At 50.8% G+C, this 16,197-nt stretch overlaps 1 protein-coding gene across 2 annotated transcripts in view; it reads left to right on the forward strand.

Moving 5' to 3' along the window:
- The window catches only part of LOC140403146 (DENN domain-containing protein 1B-like), a 100,843-nt gene extending 91,502 nt beyond the window's left edge, over nt 1-9,341 (forward strand). For both annotated transcript variants that reach the window (XM_072490828.1, XM_072490829.1), the window contains one exon: nt 7,948-9,341. In XM_072490828.1, the coding sequence (XP_072346929.1) occupies nt 7,948-9,033 (1,086 nt within the window). In that variant the 3' untranslated portion in view covers nt 9,034-9,341. The remainder of the gene's footprint in view (nt 1-7,947) is intronic.
- Nucleotides 9,342-16,197: the final 6,856 nt, after the last annotated feature.

Genomic DNA, 16,197 nt, shown 5'->3' on the forward strand with positions numbered 1-16,197 from the left:
TGAGGGAGTGCCACGCTGTCAGAGGGTCAGTACTGAGGGAGTGCTGCGCTGTCAGAGGGTCAGTACTGAGGGAGTGCTGCACTGTCAGAGGGTCAGTATTTAGAGGAACACTAGCTTTTTATATGCTTTTTAAAAAAATATTTTATTGAAAATTTTTGGTCAACCATCACAGTACATTGTGTGTCCTTTACACAATAATATAACAGTATAAATTACAATGACCTGTTTTATAAACAAAGAATAAATAATATATAACCCCCCCCACCCCCCCGGGCTGCTGCTGCTGCCTTCTTCTTTTCCATTCCCTCTATCTTTCTGTGAGATATTCGACGAACGGTTGCCACCGCCTGGTGAACCCTTGAGCCGATCCCCTTAGGACGAACTTAATCCGTTCCAGCTTTATAAACCCTGCCATGTCATTTATCCAGGTCTCCACCCCCGGGGGCTTGGCTTCCTTCCACATCAACAGTATCCTGCGCCGGGCTACTAGGGACGCAAAGGCCAAAACATCGGCCTCTCTCGCCTCCTGCACTCCCGGCTCTTGTGCAACTCCAAATATAGCCAACCCCCAGCTTGGTTCGACCTGGACCCCCACTACTTTCGAAAGCACCTTTGTCACCCCCACCCAGAACCCCTGTAGTGCCGGACATGACCAGAACATGTGGGTGTGATTCGCTGGGCTTCTCGAGCATCTCGCACACCTATCCTCTACCCCAAAAAATTTACTGAGCCGTGCTCCAGTCATATGTGCCCTGTGTAATACCTTACACTGAATCAGGCTTAGCCTGGCACACGAGGACGATGAGTTTACCCTACTTAGGGCATCCGCCCACAGCCCCTCCTCAATCTCCTCCCCCAGCTCTTCTTCCCATTTCCCTTTCAGCTCATCTACCATAATCTCCCCCTCGTCCCTAATTTACCTATATATATCTGATACCTTACCGTCCCCCACCCATGTCTTTGAGATTACTCTGTCCTGCACCTCATGCGTCGGGAGCTGCGGGAATTCCCTCACCTGCTGCCTCGCAAAAGCCCTCAGTTGCATATACCGGAATGCATTCCCTTGGGGCAACTCATATTTCTCGGTCAGCGCTCCCAGACTTGCGAACTTCCCATCCACAAACAGATCTTTCAGTTGCGTTACTCCTGCTCTTTGCCATATTCCAAATCCCCCATCCATTCTCCCCGGGGCAAACCTATGGTTATTTCTTATCGGGGACCCCACCAAGGCTCCCGTCTTTCCCCTATGCCGTCCCCACTGTCCCCAAATTTTCAAAGTCGCCACCACCACCGGGCTTGTGGTGTATTTCTTCGGTGAGAACGGCAATGGGGCCGTCACCATAGCTTGTAGGCTAGTCCCCCTACAGGACGCCTTCTCCAATCTCTTCCACGCTGCTCCCTCCTCTTCTCCCATCCACTTACTCACCGTTGAGATATTGGCGGCCCAGTAGTACTCACTTAGGCTCGGTAGTGCCAGGCCCCCCCTATCCCTACTACGCTGTAAGAATCCCTTCCTCACTCTCGGGGTCTTCCCAGCCCACACAAAACTCATGATACTCTTTTCGATCCTTTTGAAAAAAGCCTTCGTGATCACCACCGGGAGGCACTGAAACACAAAGAGGAATCTCGGGAGGACTACCATTTTAACCGCCTGCACCCTCCCTGCCAGGGACAGGGATACCATGTCCCATCTCTTGAAGTCCTCCTCCATTTGTTCCACCAATCGCGTTAAATTTAACCTATGCAATGTACCCCAATTCTTGGTTATCTGGATCCCCAAGTAACGAAAGTCCCTTGTTACCTTCCTCAGCGGAAAGTCCTCTATTTCTCTGCTCTGCTCCCCTGGATGCACCACAAACAACTCACTTTTCCCCATGTTCAGTTTATATCCTGAGAATTCTCCAAACTCCCGAAGTGTCCGCATTATCTCTGGCATCCCCTCCGCCGGGTCCGCTACATATAACAACAAATCATCCGCATACAGAGATACCCGGTGTTCTTCTCCTCCTCTAAGTACTCCCCTCCACTTCTTGGAACCCCTCAATGCTATTGCCAGGGGCTCAATCGCCAGTGCAAACAGTAATGGGGACAGAGGGCATCCCTGCCTTGTCCCTCTATGGAGCCAAAAGTATGCAGGTCCCCGTCCATTCGTGACCACACTTGCCACTGGGGCCCTATACAACAGCTGCACCCATCCAACATACTCATCTCCAAAACCAAATCTCCTCAGCACCTCCCACAAATAATCCCACTCCACTCTATCAAATGCTTTCTCGGCATCCATCGCCACCACTATCTCCGCTTCCCCCTCTGGTGGGGGCATCATCATTACCCCTAGCAGCCTCCGTATATTCGTATTCAGCTGTCTCCCCTTCACAAACCCAGTTTGGTCCTCATGGACCACCCTCGGGACACAATCCTCTATCCTCATTGCCATTACCTTGGCCAGAATCTTAGCGTATACATTTAGGAGGGAAATAGGTCCATAGGACCCGCATTGCAGCGGGTCCTTTTCCTTCTTGAGGAGAAGCGATATCGTTGCCTCAGACATAGTCGGGGGCAGCTGTCCCCTTTCCTTTGCCTCATTAAAGGTCCTCATCAGTAGCGGGGCAAGCAAGTCCACATATTTCCTATAAAATTCAACTGGGAATCCGTCTGGTCCCGGGGCCTTCCCCGCCTGCATGCTCCTAATTCCTTTCACTACTTCCTCCGTTTCAATCTGTGCTCCCAGTCCCACCCTTTCCTGCTCCTCCACCTTGGGAAATTCCAGCCGGTCCATAAAGCCCATCATTCTCTCCCTCCCATCCGGGGGTTGAGCTTCGTATAATTTTTTATAAAATGACTTGAACACTCCATTCACTCTCTCCGCTCCCTGCTCCATTTCTCCTTCCTCATCCCTCACTCCCCCTATTTCCCTCGCTGCTCCCCTTTTCCTCAATTGGTGGGCCAGCAACCTGCTCGCCTTCTCCCCATATTCGTACTGTACACCCTGTGCCTTCCTCCACTGTGCCTCTGCAGTACCCATTGTCAGCAAGTCAAATTCTACGTGTAGCCTTTGCCTTTCCCTGTACAGTCCCTCCTCCGGTGCCTCCACATATTGCCTGTCCACCCTCAGAAGTTCTTGCAGCAACCGCTCCCGTTCCCTACTCTCCTGCTTTCCTTTATGTGCCCTTATTGATATCAGCTCCCCTCTAACCACTGCCTTCAGCGCCTCCCAGACCACTCCCACCTGGACCTCCCCATTATCATTGAGTTCCAAATACTTTTCAATGCACCCCCTCACCCTTAGACACACCCCCTCATCTGCCATTAGTCCCATGTCCATTCTCCAGGGTGGGCGCCCTTCTGTTTCCTCCCCTATCTCCAAGTCCACCCAATGTGGAGCGTGATCCGAAATGGCTATAGCCGTATACTCCGTTCCCCTCACCTTCGGGATCAATGCCCTTCCCAAAACAAAAAAGTCTATTCGCGAATAGACTTTGTGGACATAGGAGAAAAACGAAAACTCCCTACTCCTAGGTCTGCTAAATCTCCACGGGTCTACTCCTCCCATCTGCTCCATAAAATCTTTAAGCACCTTGGCTGCTGCCGGCCTCCTTCCAGTCCTGGACCTCGACCTGTCCAGCCCTGGTTCCAACACCGTATTGAAATCTCCCCCCATTACCAACTTTCCCACCTCTAGGTCCAGGATGCGTCCTAGCATACGCCTCATAAAATTGGCATCATCCCAGTTCGGGGCATATACGTTTACCAAAACCACCGTCTCCCCCTGTAGTTTGCCACTCACCATCACGTATCTGCCCCCGCTATCCGCCACTATGGTCTTTGCCTCAAACATTACCCGCTTCCCCACTAATATAGGCACCCCCCTGTTTTTCGCATCTAGCCCCGAATGGAACACCTGCCCCACCCATCCTTTGCGTAGTCTAACCTGGTCTATCAGTTTCAAATGCGTCTCCTGTAACATAACCACATCTGCCTTAAGTTTCTTAAGGTGTGCGAGTACCCGTGCCCTCTTTATCGGCCCGTTCAGCCCTCTCACATTCCACGTGATCAGCCGGGTTGGGGGGCTCTTTACCCCCCCCCTTGTCGATTAGCCATCCCCTTTTATCCAGCTCCTCACCCGGTTCCCACGCAGCTGTGTCCCCCCCCAGGCGGTGCCCTCCCGCCCCGCCCACCCCACCCCATACCAGCTCCCCCTTCTCCCCAGCAGCAGCAACCCAGTAAATCCCCCCTCCCACCCCCCCCGCTAGATCCCCCACTAGCGTAGTTACACCCCCCATGTTGCTCCCAGAAGTCAGCAAACTCTGGCCGACCTCGGCTCGCACCGTGCGACGCCCCCTCCTTCCTGCTTTCCTATTCCCGCCATGATTATCATAGCGCGGGAACCGAGCCCGCGCTTCCCCCTTGGCCCCGCCCCCAATTGCCAACGTCCCATCTCTTCCACCTCCTTTCCTCCCCCCACCACCTCCTGTGGAAGAGAGAAAAGTTACCACATTGCAGGATTAATAACATAAAACTCCTCTTTCCCCCCCCTTTTTACCTCCCTCTTCGCCCCCCATACTCGCCCCACCACTTTGTTTCAAACGTTATTTTTTTAATAACCCGCTCATTCCAATTTTTCTTCCACGATAAAAGTCCACGCCTCATCAGCCATCTCAAAGTAGTGGTGCCTCCCTTGATATGTGACCCACAGTCTTGCCGGTTGCAGCATTCCGAATTTTATCTTCTTTTTGTGAAGCACCGCCTTGGCCCGATTAAAGCTCGCCCTCCTTCTCGCCACCTCCGCACTCCAGTCTTGGTATACGCGGATCACCGCGTTCTCCCACTTACTGCTCCGAGTTTTCTTTGCCCATCTAAGGACCATCTCTCTGTCCTTAAAACGGAGGAATCTCACCACTATGGCTCTAGGAATTTCTCCTGCTCTCGGTCCTCACGCCATCACTCGGTACGCTCCCTCCACCTCCAACGGACCCGCCGGGGCCTCCGCTCCCAATAACGAGTACAGCATCGTGCTCACATATGCCCCGACGTCCGCTCCCTCCGCACCTTCAGGAAGACCAAGAATCCTCAGGTTGTTCCTCCTTGCGTTGTTCTCCAGCGCCTCCAGCCTTTCCACACATCGTTTATGGTGTGCCTCGTGCATCTCCGTCTTCACCACCAGGCCCTGTATGTCGTCCTCATTCTCGGCAGTCTTTGCCTTCACGACCCGAAGCTCCCGCTCCTGGGTCTTTTGCTCCTCCTTTAGCCCTTCGATCGCCTGTAGTATCGGGGCCAACAGCTCCTTCTTCATTTCCTTTTTGAGTTCTTCCACGCAGCGTTTCAAAAACTCGTGTTGTTCAGGGCCCCATATTAAACTGCCACCTTCCGATTCCATCTTGGTTTTTGCTTGCCTTCCTTGCCGCTGCTCTAGAGGATCCACCGCAATCCGGCCACTTCCTCTCCTTTTTTCATCCGTATCCAGGGGGGATTCCCTTCTGCTTCACCGCACAGTACTTTTAGCCGTTAAAATTGCCGTTGGGGCTCTTATTAAGATCCCAAAAGTCCGTTCCACCGGGAGCTGCCGAAACGTGCGACTCAGCTGGTCATCGCCGCACCCGGAAGTCCAGCTTTTTATATCTTAACATGAACACGTTCTTAAACATCCACGCTAAGGGTGAACTTGCATTCTCAGGATTACTGGTCCAGTAACGTTATTGCACTGTCATCCTTCTCAAACGCGCAATAAAGAGGGCTTAAAGGGGTCATGAAATATCTTTGGCTAACAGGGTTAAAGAAAATCCCAAAGCCTTTTATTCGTACATAAGGAGCAAGAGGGTAACTAGAGAAAGGATTGGCCCACTCAAAGACAAAAGAGGGAATTTATGCGTGGAGTCCGAGGAAATGGGTGAGATTCTTAATGAGTACTTTGCGTCGGTATCCACCAAGGAGAGGGACATGACGGATGTTGAGGCTAGGGATGGATGTTTAAATACTCTAGGTCAAGTCGACATAAGGAAGGGGGAAGTTTTGGGTATTCTAAAAGGCATTAAAGTGGACAAGTCCCCAGGTCCGGATGGGATCTATCCCAGATTACTGAGGGAAGTGAGGGACGAAATAGCTGGGGCCTTAACAGATATCTTTGCAGCATCCTTGAGCACGGGTGAGGTCCCAGAGGAGTGTAGAATTGCTAATGTTGTCCCTTTGTTTAAGAAGGGTAGCAGGGATAATCCAGGGAATTATAGATCTGTGAGCTTGACGTCAGTGGTAGGCAAACTGTTGGAGAAGATACTGAGGGATAGGATCTATTCACATTTGGAAGAAAATAGACTTATCAGTGATAGGCAGCATGGTTTTGTGCAGGGAAGGTCATGTCTTACAAACCTAATAGAATTCTTTGAGGAAGTGACAAAGTTAATTGATGAGGGAAGGGCTGTAGATGTCATATACATGGACTTCAGTAAGGCGTTTGATAAAGTTTCCCATGGCAGGTTGATGGAAAAAGTGAAGTCGTATGGGGTTCAGGGTGTACTAGCTAGATGGATAAAGAATTAGCTGGGCAACAGGAGACAGAGAGTAGTGGTGGAAGGGAGTGTCTCAAAATGGAGAAAGGTGACTAGTGGTGTTCCACAGGGATCCGTGCTCGGACCACTGTTGTTTGTGAGATACATAAATGATCTGGACGAAGGTATAGGTGGTCTGATTAGCAAGTTTGCAGATGATACTAAGATTGGTGGAGTTGCAGATAGCGAGGACTGACAGAGAATACAGCAAAATATAGATAGATTGGAGAGTTGGGCAGAGAAATGGCAGATGGAGTTCAATCCAGGCAAATGTGAGGTGATGCATTTTGGAAGATCTAATTCAAGAGCGGACTATACGGTCAATGGAAGAGTCCTGGGGATTATTGATGTACAGAGAGATCTGAGAGTTCAGGTCCATTGTACCCTGAAGGTGGCAACGCAGGTCGATAGAGTGGTCAAGAAGGCATACAGCATGCTTGCCTTCATCGGACGGGGTATTGAGTACAAGAGTCGGCAGGTCATGTTACAGTTGTATAGGACTTTGATTAGGCCATATTTGGAATACTGCGTGCAGTTCTGGTCGCCACATTACCAGAAGGATGTGGCTGCTTTAGAGAGGGTGCAGAGGAGGTTCACCAGGATGTTGCCTGGTATGGAGGGTGCTAGCTATCAAGAAAGGTTGAGTAGATTAGGATTGTTTTTGTTGGAAAGACGGAGGTTGAGGGGGGACCTGATTGGGGTCTACAAAATTATGAGAGGTATGGACAGGGTGGATAGCAACAAGCTTTTTCCAAGCGTGGGGGTGACAATTACAAGGGGTCACGATTTCAAGGTGAGAGGGGGAAAGTTTAAGGGAGATGTGCGTGGAAAGTTTTTTTACGCAGAGGGTGGTGGGTGCCTGGAACGCTTTGCCAGCGGAGGTGGTAGAGGCGGGCACAATAGCATCATTTAAGATGTATCTAGACAGATATATGAACGGGCGGGGAACAGAGGGAAGTAGATCCTTGGAAAATAGGTGACAAGTTTAGATAGAGGATCTGGATCGGCGCAGGCTGGAAGGGCCGAAGGGCCTGTTCCTGCGCTGTAATTGTCTTTGTTCTTTGTTTTCGGGATTACTCGTCCAGTAACGTTACTGCACGATCATCATTCTGCATGTCTTGTGTTTATTTCATTGCTGAATGTTAAAAGAAATGTCCGTATGCGACAGTCAGTGCATGCGAGGTGAGTCAGTGTATTAAAAGCTCTTATGTGTGAGATCTATCTGAATGAACCTCTTGTACCGCACTTGATTTTCTTTATGATAAATGTAGCAGCCACCCTATTGGACCAGGAAATGCCCGATACAGAAACATAGGGCCAAAGTATTCAGGGTCAGCATTCCTCAGCAAAACATTCACATTACTGGATTGATAAAATTGTTAATTTATCTTCCCCATGTTTGCAGATCAAAGACATCGACCCCAGCGAGGAGGATCTGAACTGTAAGTGCAGGAGGGAATCGGAACCAGTCAGACTCAGGTCATGGGGTTTCAGTGGCTCGGCCGAGTGTGTAAAGTCCCTCTCAGCCTCCTTGGACGAGTCTTCCGGCTTATCCTCAGTGTCCAACAGCCAAGCCGACCTCGGAGACTCTGGCAGTCTCTCGAGTAGCAGTCATGAAGAAAACGTCACAGCTTCTGGGGCAGAGACACTGAAACACAACACGCCAAATAACAGCAATGCAAAGGACCTTGGGTCAATGGAAGGAGCTTCAGCTAATTCCCCATCTGACAAAGCCAATGAAAAGTGTACAGGAATTCACTGGGATAAAGGATCCTTCCTGGCCCAGCCCAATGGAACATTAGCTGAAAACGGGGACACTCAACTGGAGGTGAGCGAGAAAAGGGATGGAGTCTTAAATGAGACTTTGGAGATCGATGAACTAAAATCTAACGGTGAATCCAAGAATGACAAAGGAGAAGAAGTGGAACATTCCAGGAGTGCAGGAACATGCAGGGAGAGTAGACTTGACCTGAGCAGTAACACTGAAAAATCCCCTCCACCAACAGCTCCTAAAACATCAGCTGTGGGACTGAGAGCACAGGGCCTTGATGGCAACAAAGAACTAAATAGCAGTGGCATAAAGGTGGGAAGTTCAACTGGTCAGGAAGAGGGATCTGAGGAACAGAGTTTGAGTACAGACAACACTCTCCCTGCTCCTGAAGAGGCAACAGCTCCCAGCGTGCAGTCTGCATTCTCCTATTTCAAAGCCCGATCAGGGGAACAGAAGGCGGAAACTGTGAAAGGAAAAGTCCAGCAGTCACCCCCCTCGACAGGTGGGGCCCTTGGTATCTGTAGCAAAACCGATTGGAGAGAGGAACACAGCCAAGAGAGGGCGCTATCTGAGCCCACCACCCCGACTAGTGGCAGGTCAGTCAGAGAGACCCCAGAAGGCGAGGGTCAGAAACCAGAATCCGCAACACAGTCAGACAAAGACCCAGACCTCACAACCCCGAGAAAGGTTTCAGAGCTGAAAAAGAGATTTGAATCCTAGCAAAGGACTAAGTTTATATACACACACACGTTTCAATAGTTGGCATTCCTAACTGAATGCTGAAAGTTGGTATCGGACCTTTGCTCTGGGCTCACAAACATCCCATCATACATGGTACTGGGCCACACGGAGGTTTCCCATTCACCAGGATTTTTTTAATATGCTGAGAAACTGAGCTGAAACCTCTGGGATATCTTAAAGTGGAAGCTTTTCAATTGTCCATTAACATCTCCCACTCAGTCACTTGTTAGAAAATGCCTTCTTGGACTAGAATTTGAGCTTAAGCACTTAGCAGCATGTGGGGAGGGGCAGGCGTTGGTTGGGGGGGGGGGGGATTGGCGGGTGGCAGGGGGGATATTGATGCTTACAAATTAGGACAATATAGTTCAAAATTTTCCACATTTAAGGGAGGGAGATTTGGCCAATAGAGCCAGAATGGCCACGGAGAGGGTCCTTACACACAGTCAGCTTAGGCAGTGTACAAGAAATATATTTTTAATTGTGTGAAGTGATTAATTTTTATAGTAAGAATGACAGAGAGGCAACATGAACTTAATGGTGGGCAGGGAGGGTTAACAGACTCAAGGGTGTCCATGCACAGATCTTTGAAAGGACAAGCTGAGAAAGCTGTTTTAAAAGGAATTCGGGTTCTTGGGTTTATTAATAAAGAGGTAGAGCATGGAAGCTATGCTGAACCTTAGTAAAACACCGCTTGGCCCTGAAAGCAATGGTGTGCTCAGCTCTGGGGCCCCACACTTTAGGATGTCGTGGTGGGGGGTACAGAGGAGATTTATTGGGATGGGACCAGGTAGGAGGGACTTCAGGTATGTAGAGAGGCTGCAGAGGCTGGATTGTTCTGAGCAGAGAAGGTGAAGGGAGATTTGGGATGGTCAAAATCATGAACCCTTTTGATAGAGTAAATAAGGGGAAATAATTTGCATTGACAGAAGGATCCGTAACGAGGGGAGTAAGAGTTTTAGGTCATGGGCAAAAGAACAAGAGGGGAGATGAAGTTTTTTTTAAAAATGCTGCGAGTTATGATCTGCTTGAAACGGATTGAATTAAATTTAATAGTAACTTTCCAAAGGACATTGCGTAAATACATGAAGGTATAAAATGGCAGGCCTGCGGAGAGAGAACAGGGGTTGTTCAATGGGCTGAATGGCCAGTGTGTGCTATATGATTAATCCTCAGAGGATGAGTGAATGTCAGAGATGTGTGTGTGTGTGTGTGTGTGTGCTGCAGTACCAGCCCTTGGCCAGGGGAGAGCAATGTTCCAATATTGATGAACAATTTCCAACGATCTCGAGAGGGACGAAAGGAATGACTTGCAGCATCTTTCACAATCACATGATTACCCCAGGTCACTTTACAACAAGTGTGCCCCCACTACCCCAAGCCCAGGGGTATTGAGGCAAATTGGACAATTGCACAGTGCGGATTGGGGATTGAACCCAGATTCTTTCCTGATCCATATCCGGGTAAAGCCCAGCCTCTTCACCATCTACAACACTCCCAACAAACAGACGGTCTCGCTCTCCCACATTCAGCAGGGACTGAAGCCTCCATTTTGAAACCGTGGAAAGGAATATTAAATGATGAAATTGGCTGACGTCATGTACAGTATTCTCCAAACCATCTACATACGGTCAGGTGTAATATATTAATTCCGATAAACCATGAACACTGTGAACTGACTGAATTAATGCAATTAAGTATAAATTGCCGTCTCAGAATAAAAAGAGGAATTGTACAAGTTATTTGAGAATCTCATTACTTGGGAAATAACTGCTGTATTGGGGGGTGAAGAAGATGTGGGATTGGGATCTGAGAAAGGAGTTGGGATTGGGATCGGAGAGAGGAGTTGGGATTGGGATCGGAGAGAGAAGTTGGGATTGGGGTCAGAGAGGGGAGTTGGGATTGGGATCAGAGAGAGGAGTTGGGATTGGGATCGGAGAGAAGAGTTGGGATTGGCATCAGAGAGAGGAGTTGGGATTGGGATCGGAGAGAGGGATTGGGATCGGAGAGAGGAGTTGGGATTGGGATCGGAGAGAGGGATTGGGATCGGAGAGAGGAGTTGGGATCGGAGAGAGGGATTGGGATCGGAGAGAGGAGTTGGGATTGGGATCAGAGAGAGGAGTTGGGATTGGGATCGGAGAGAGGGATTGGGATCGGAGAGAGGAGTTGGGATTGGGATCGGAGAGAGGAGTTGGGATTGGGATCGGAGAGAGGAGTTGGGATCGGGATCGGAGAGAGGAGTTGGGATTGGGATCAGAGAGAGGAGTTGGGATTGGGATCAGAGAGAGGAGTTGGGATTGGGATCGGAGAGAGGGATTGGGATCGGAGAGAGGAGTTGGGATTGGGATCAGAGAGAGGAGTTGGGATTGGGATCAGAGAGAGGAGTTGGGATTGGGATCGGAGAGAAGAGTTGGGATTGGCATCAGAGAGAGGAGTTGGGATTGGGATCGGAGAGAGGGATTGGGATCGGAGAGAGGAGTTGGGATTGGGATCGGAGAGAGGAGTTGGGATTGGGATCAGAGAGAGGGATTGGGATCGGAGAGAGGAGTTGGGATCGGAGAGAGGGATTGGGATCGGAGAGAGGAGTTGGGATTGGGATCAGAGAGAGGAGTTGGGATTGGGATCGGAGAGAGGAGTTGGGATTGGGATCGGAGAGAGGGATTGGGATCGGAGAGAGGAGTTGGGATTGGGATCGGAGAGAGGAGTTGGGATTGGGATCGGAGAGAGGAGTTGGGATTGGGATCAGAGAGAGGGATTGGGATCGGAGAGAGGAGTTGGGATCGGAGAGAGGGATTGGGATCGGAGAGAGGAGTTGGGATTGGGATCAGAGAGAGGAGTTGGGATTGGGATCGGAGAGAGGGATTGGGATCGGAGAGAGGAGTTGGGATTGGGATCAGAGAGAGGAGTTGGGATTGGGATCAGAGAGAGGAGTTGGGATTGGGATCGGAGAGAAGAGTTGGGATTGGCATCAGAGAGAGGAGTTGGGATTGGGATCGGAGAGAGGGATTGGGATCGGAGAGAGGAGTTGGGATTGGGATCGGAGAGAGGAGTTGGGATTGGGATCGGAGAGAGGAGTTGGGATTGGGATCAGAGAGAGGGATTGGGATCGGAGAGAGGAGTTGGGATCGGAGAGAGGGATTGGGATCGGAGAGAGGAGTTGGGATTGGGATCAGAGAGAGGAGTTGGGATTGGGATCGGAGAGAGGGATTGGGATCGGAGAGAGGAGTTGGGATTGGGATCGGAGAGAGGAGTTGGGATTGGGATCAGAGAGAGGAGTTGGGATTGGGATCGTAGAGAAGAGTTGGGATTGGGATCAGAGAGAGGAGTTGGGATTGGGATCGTAGAGAGGGATTGGGATTGGGATCAGAGAGGGGAGTTGGGATTGGGATCGGAGAGAGGAGTTGTGATTGGGATCAGAGAGAGGAGTTGGGATTGGGATCGGAGAGAGATGGGATTGGGATCGGAGAGAGATGGGATTGGGATCAGAGAGGGGAGTTGGGATTGGGATCAGAGAGGAGTTGGGATTGGGATCGGAGAGAGGAGTTGGGATTGGGATCGGAGAGAGGAGTTGGGATTGGGATCAAAGAGGGATTGGGATCAGAGAGAGGAGTTGGGATTGGGATCGGAGAGAGGAGTTGGGATTGGGATCAGAGAGAGGAGTTGGGATTGGGATCAGAGAGAGGGATTGGGATCGGAGAGAAGAGTTGGGATTTGGATCAGAGAGAGGAGTTGGGATTGGGATCAGATAGAGGAGTTGGGATCGGAGAGAGGGATTGGGATCGGAGAGAGGAGTTGGGATTGGGATCGGAGAGAGGAGTTGGGATTGGGATCAGAGAGAGGAGTTGGGATTGGGATCAGAGAGAGGGATTGGGATCGGAGAGAGGAGTTGGGATTGGGATCAGAGAGAGGAGTTGGGATTGGGATCGGAGAGAAGAGTTGGGATTGGGATCGGAGAGAGGAGTTGGGATTGGGATCGGAGAGAGGAGTTGTGATTGGGATCAGAGAGAGGGATTGGGATCGGAGAGAGATGGGATTGGGATTGGGATCAGAGAGGAGAGTTGGGATTGGGATCAGAGAGAGGAGTTGGGATTGGGATCGGAGAGAAGAGTTGGGATCGGAGAGAGGAGTTGGGATTGGGATCAGAGAGAGGAGTTGGGATTGGGATCGGAGAGAGGAGTTGGGATTGGGATCAAAGAGAGGGATTGGGATCAGAGAGAGGAGTTGGGATCGGAGAGAGGAGTTGGGATTGGGATCGGAGAGAGAGGAGTTGGGATTGGGATCAGAGAGAGGAGTTGGGATTGGGATCAGATAGAGGAGTTGGGATTGGGATCAGAGAGAGGAGTTGGGATTGGAATCGGAGAGAGGAGCTGGGATTGGGATCGGAGAGAGGAGTTGGGATTGGGATCAGAGTGAGGAGTTGGGATTGGGATCGGAGAGAGGGATTGGGATTAGAGAGGGGAGTTGGGATTGGGATCAGAGAGAGGAGTTGGGATTGGGATCAGAGAGCAGAGTTGGAATTGGGATCAGAGAGAGGAGTTGGGATTGGGATCAGAGAGCAGAGTTGGAATTGGGATCAGAGAGAGGAGTTGGGATTGGGATCGGAGAGAGGAGTTGGGATTGGGATCAGAGAGAGGAGTCGGGATTGGGATCGGAGAGAGGGATTGGGATCAGAGAGAGGAGTTGGGATTGGGATCGGAGAGAGGAGTTGGGATTGGGATCAGAGAGAGGAGTTGGGATTGGGATCGGAGAGAGGGATTGGGATCAGAGAGAGGAGTTGGGATTGGGATCGGAGAGAGGAGTTGGGATTGGGATCGGAGAGAGGAGTTGGGATTGGGATCAGAGAGAGGGATTGGGATCAGAGAGGAGTTGGGATTGGGATCAGAGAGAAGAGTTGGGATTGGAATCGGAGAGAGGAATTGGGATTGGGATCAGAGAGAGGAGTTGGGATTGGGATCGGAGAGAGGAGTTGGGATTGGGATCAGAGAGAGGAGTTGGGATTGGGATCAGAGAGAGGGATTGGGATCAGAGAGAGGGATTGGGATCGGAGAGAGGGGTTTGGCTTGGGTTCGGAGAGAGGAGTTGGGATTGGGATCGGAGAGAGGAGTTGGGATTGGGATCGGAGAGAGGAGTTGGGATTGGGATCGGAGAGAGAAGTTGGGATTGGGGTCAGAGAGGGGAGTTGGGATTGGGATCGGAGAGAGGAGTTGGGATTGGGATCAGAGAAAGGGATTGGGATCAGAGAGAAGAGTTGGGATTGGGATCGGAGAGAGGAGTTGGGATCGGAGAGAGGAGTTGGGATTGGGAGCAGGGAGAGGAGTTGGGATTGAGATCAGAGAGAGGGATTGGGATCAGAGAGTGGAGTTGGGATTGGGATCAGAGAAAGGAGTTGGGATTGGGATTGGAGAGAGGAGTTGGGATTGGGAACGGAGAGAAGAGTTGGGATTGGGATCGGAGAGAGGAGTTGGGATTGGGATCGGAGAAAGGAGTTGGGATTGGCATCAGAGAGAGGAGTTGGGATTGGCATCAGAGAGAGGAGTTGGGATTGGGATCGGAGAGAGGTGTTGGGATTGGGATCGGAGAGAGGAGTTGGGATTGGGATCAGAGAGAGGAGTTGCGATTGGGATCAGAGAGAGGGATTGGGATCAGAGAGGAGTTGGGATTGGGATCGGAGAGAGGAGTTGGGATTGGTATCGGATAGAGGAGTTGGGATTGGGATCAGAGAGAGGGATTGGGATCAGAGAGAGGAGTTGGGATTGGGATCCGAGAGAGGAGTTGGGATTGGGATCAGAAAGAGGAGTTGGGATTGGGATCGGAGAGAGGGATTGGGATCGGAGAGAGGAGTTGGGATTGGGATCGGAGAGAGGAGTTGGGATTGGGATCAGAGAGAGGAGTTGGGATCGGGATCAGAGAGAGGGATTGGGATCAGAGAGAGGAGTTGGGATTGGGATCAGAGAGAGGAGTTGGGATTGGGATCGGAGAGAAGAGTTGGGATTGGGATCGGAGAGAAGAGTTGGGATTGGGATCCGAGAAAGGAGTTGGGATTGGGATCAGAGAGAGGAGTTGGGATTGGGATCAGAGAGAAGAGTTGGGATTGGGATCAGAGATTGGGATTGGGATCGGAGAGAGGGATTGGGATTGGGATCAGAGAGGGGAGTTGGGATTGGGATCAGAGAGAGGGATTGGGATCAGAGAGAGGAGTTGGGATTGGGATCGGAGAGAGGAGTTGGGATTGGGACCACGGAGAGGAGTTGGGATTGGGATTAGAGAGAGGAGTTGAGATTGGGATCGGTGAGAGGGGTTGGGCTTGGGATCGGAGAGAGGTGTTGGGATTGGAATCGGAGAGAGGAGTTGGGATTGGGATCGGAGAGAGGAGTTGGGATTGGGATCAGAGAGAGGAGCTGGGATTGGGATCGGAGTGAGGAGTTGGGATTGGGATCGGAGAGAGGGATTGGGATTGGGATCAGAGAGAGGAGTTGGGATTGGGATAAGAGAGAGGAGTTGGGATTGGGATCGGAGAGAGGAGTTGTGATTGGGATCAGAGAGAGGGATTGGGATCAGAGAGAGGAGTTGGGATTGGGATCGGAGAGAGGAGTTGGGATTGGGATCAGAGAGAGGAGTTGGGATTGGGATCGGAGAGAGGGGTAGGGCTTGGGATCGGAGAGAGGTGTTGGGATTGGGATCCGAGAGAGGAGTTGGGATTGGAATCGGAGAGGGGAGTTGGAATTGGGATCGGAGAGAGGAGTTGGGATTGGGATCGGAGAGAGGGATTGGGATTGGGATCAGACAGCGGAGTTGGAATTGGGATCAGAGAGAGGAGTTGGAATTGGGATCGGAGAGAAGAGTTGGGATCAGAGAGAGGAGTTGGGATTGGGATCAGAGAGAGGAGTTGGGATTGGGATCAGAGAGAGGAGTTGGGATTGGGATCAGAGAGAGGAGTTGTGATTGGGATCGGAGAGAGGAGTTGTGATTGGAATCAGAGAGAGGGATTGGGATCAGAGAGAGGAGTTGGGATTGGGATCAGAATGAGGAGTTGGGATCGGAGAGAGGAGTTGGGATTGGGATCAGAATGAGGAGTTGGGATCGGAGAGAGGAGTTGGGATTGGGATCAGAGAGAGGGATTGGGACCAGAGAGGGGAGTTGGGATTG

This window comes from Scyliorhinus torazame, chromosome 27, assembly GCF_047496885.1.
Source record: "Scyliorhinus torazame isolate Kashiwa2021f chromosome 27, sScyTor2.1, whole genome shotgun sequence".
Lineage (NCBI taxonomy): Eukaryota > Metazoa > Chordata > Chondrichthyes > Carcharhiniformes > Scyliorhinidae > Scyliorhinus > Scyliorhinus torazame.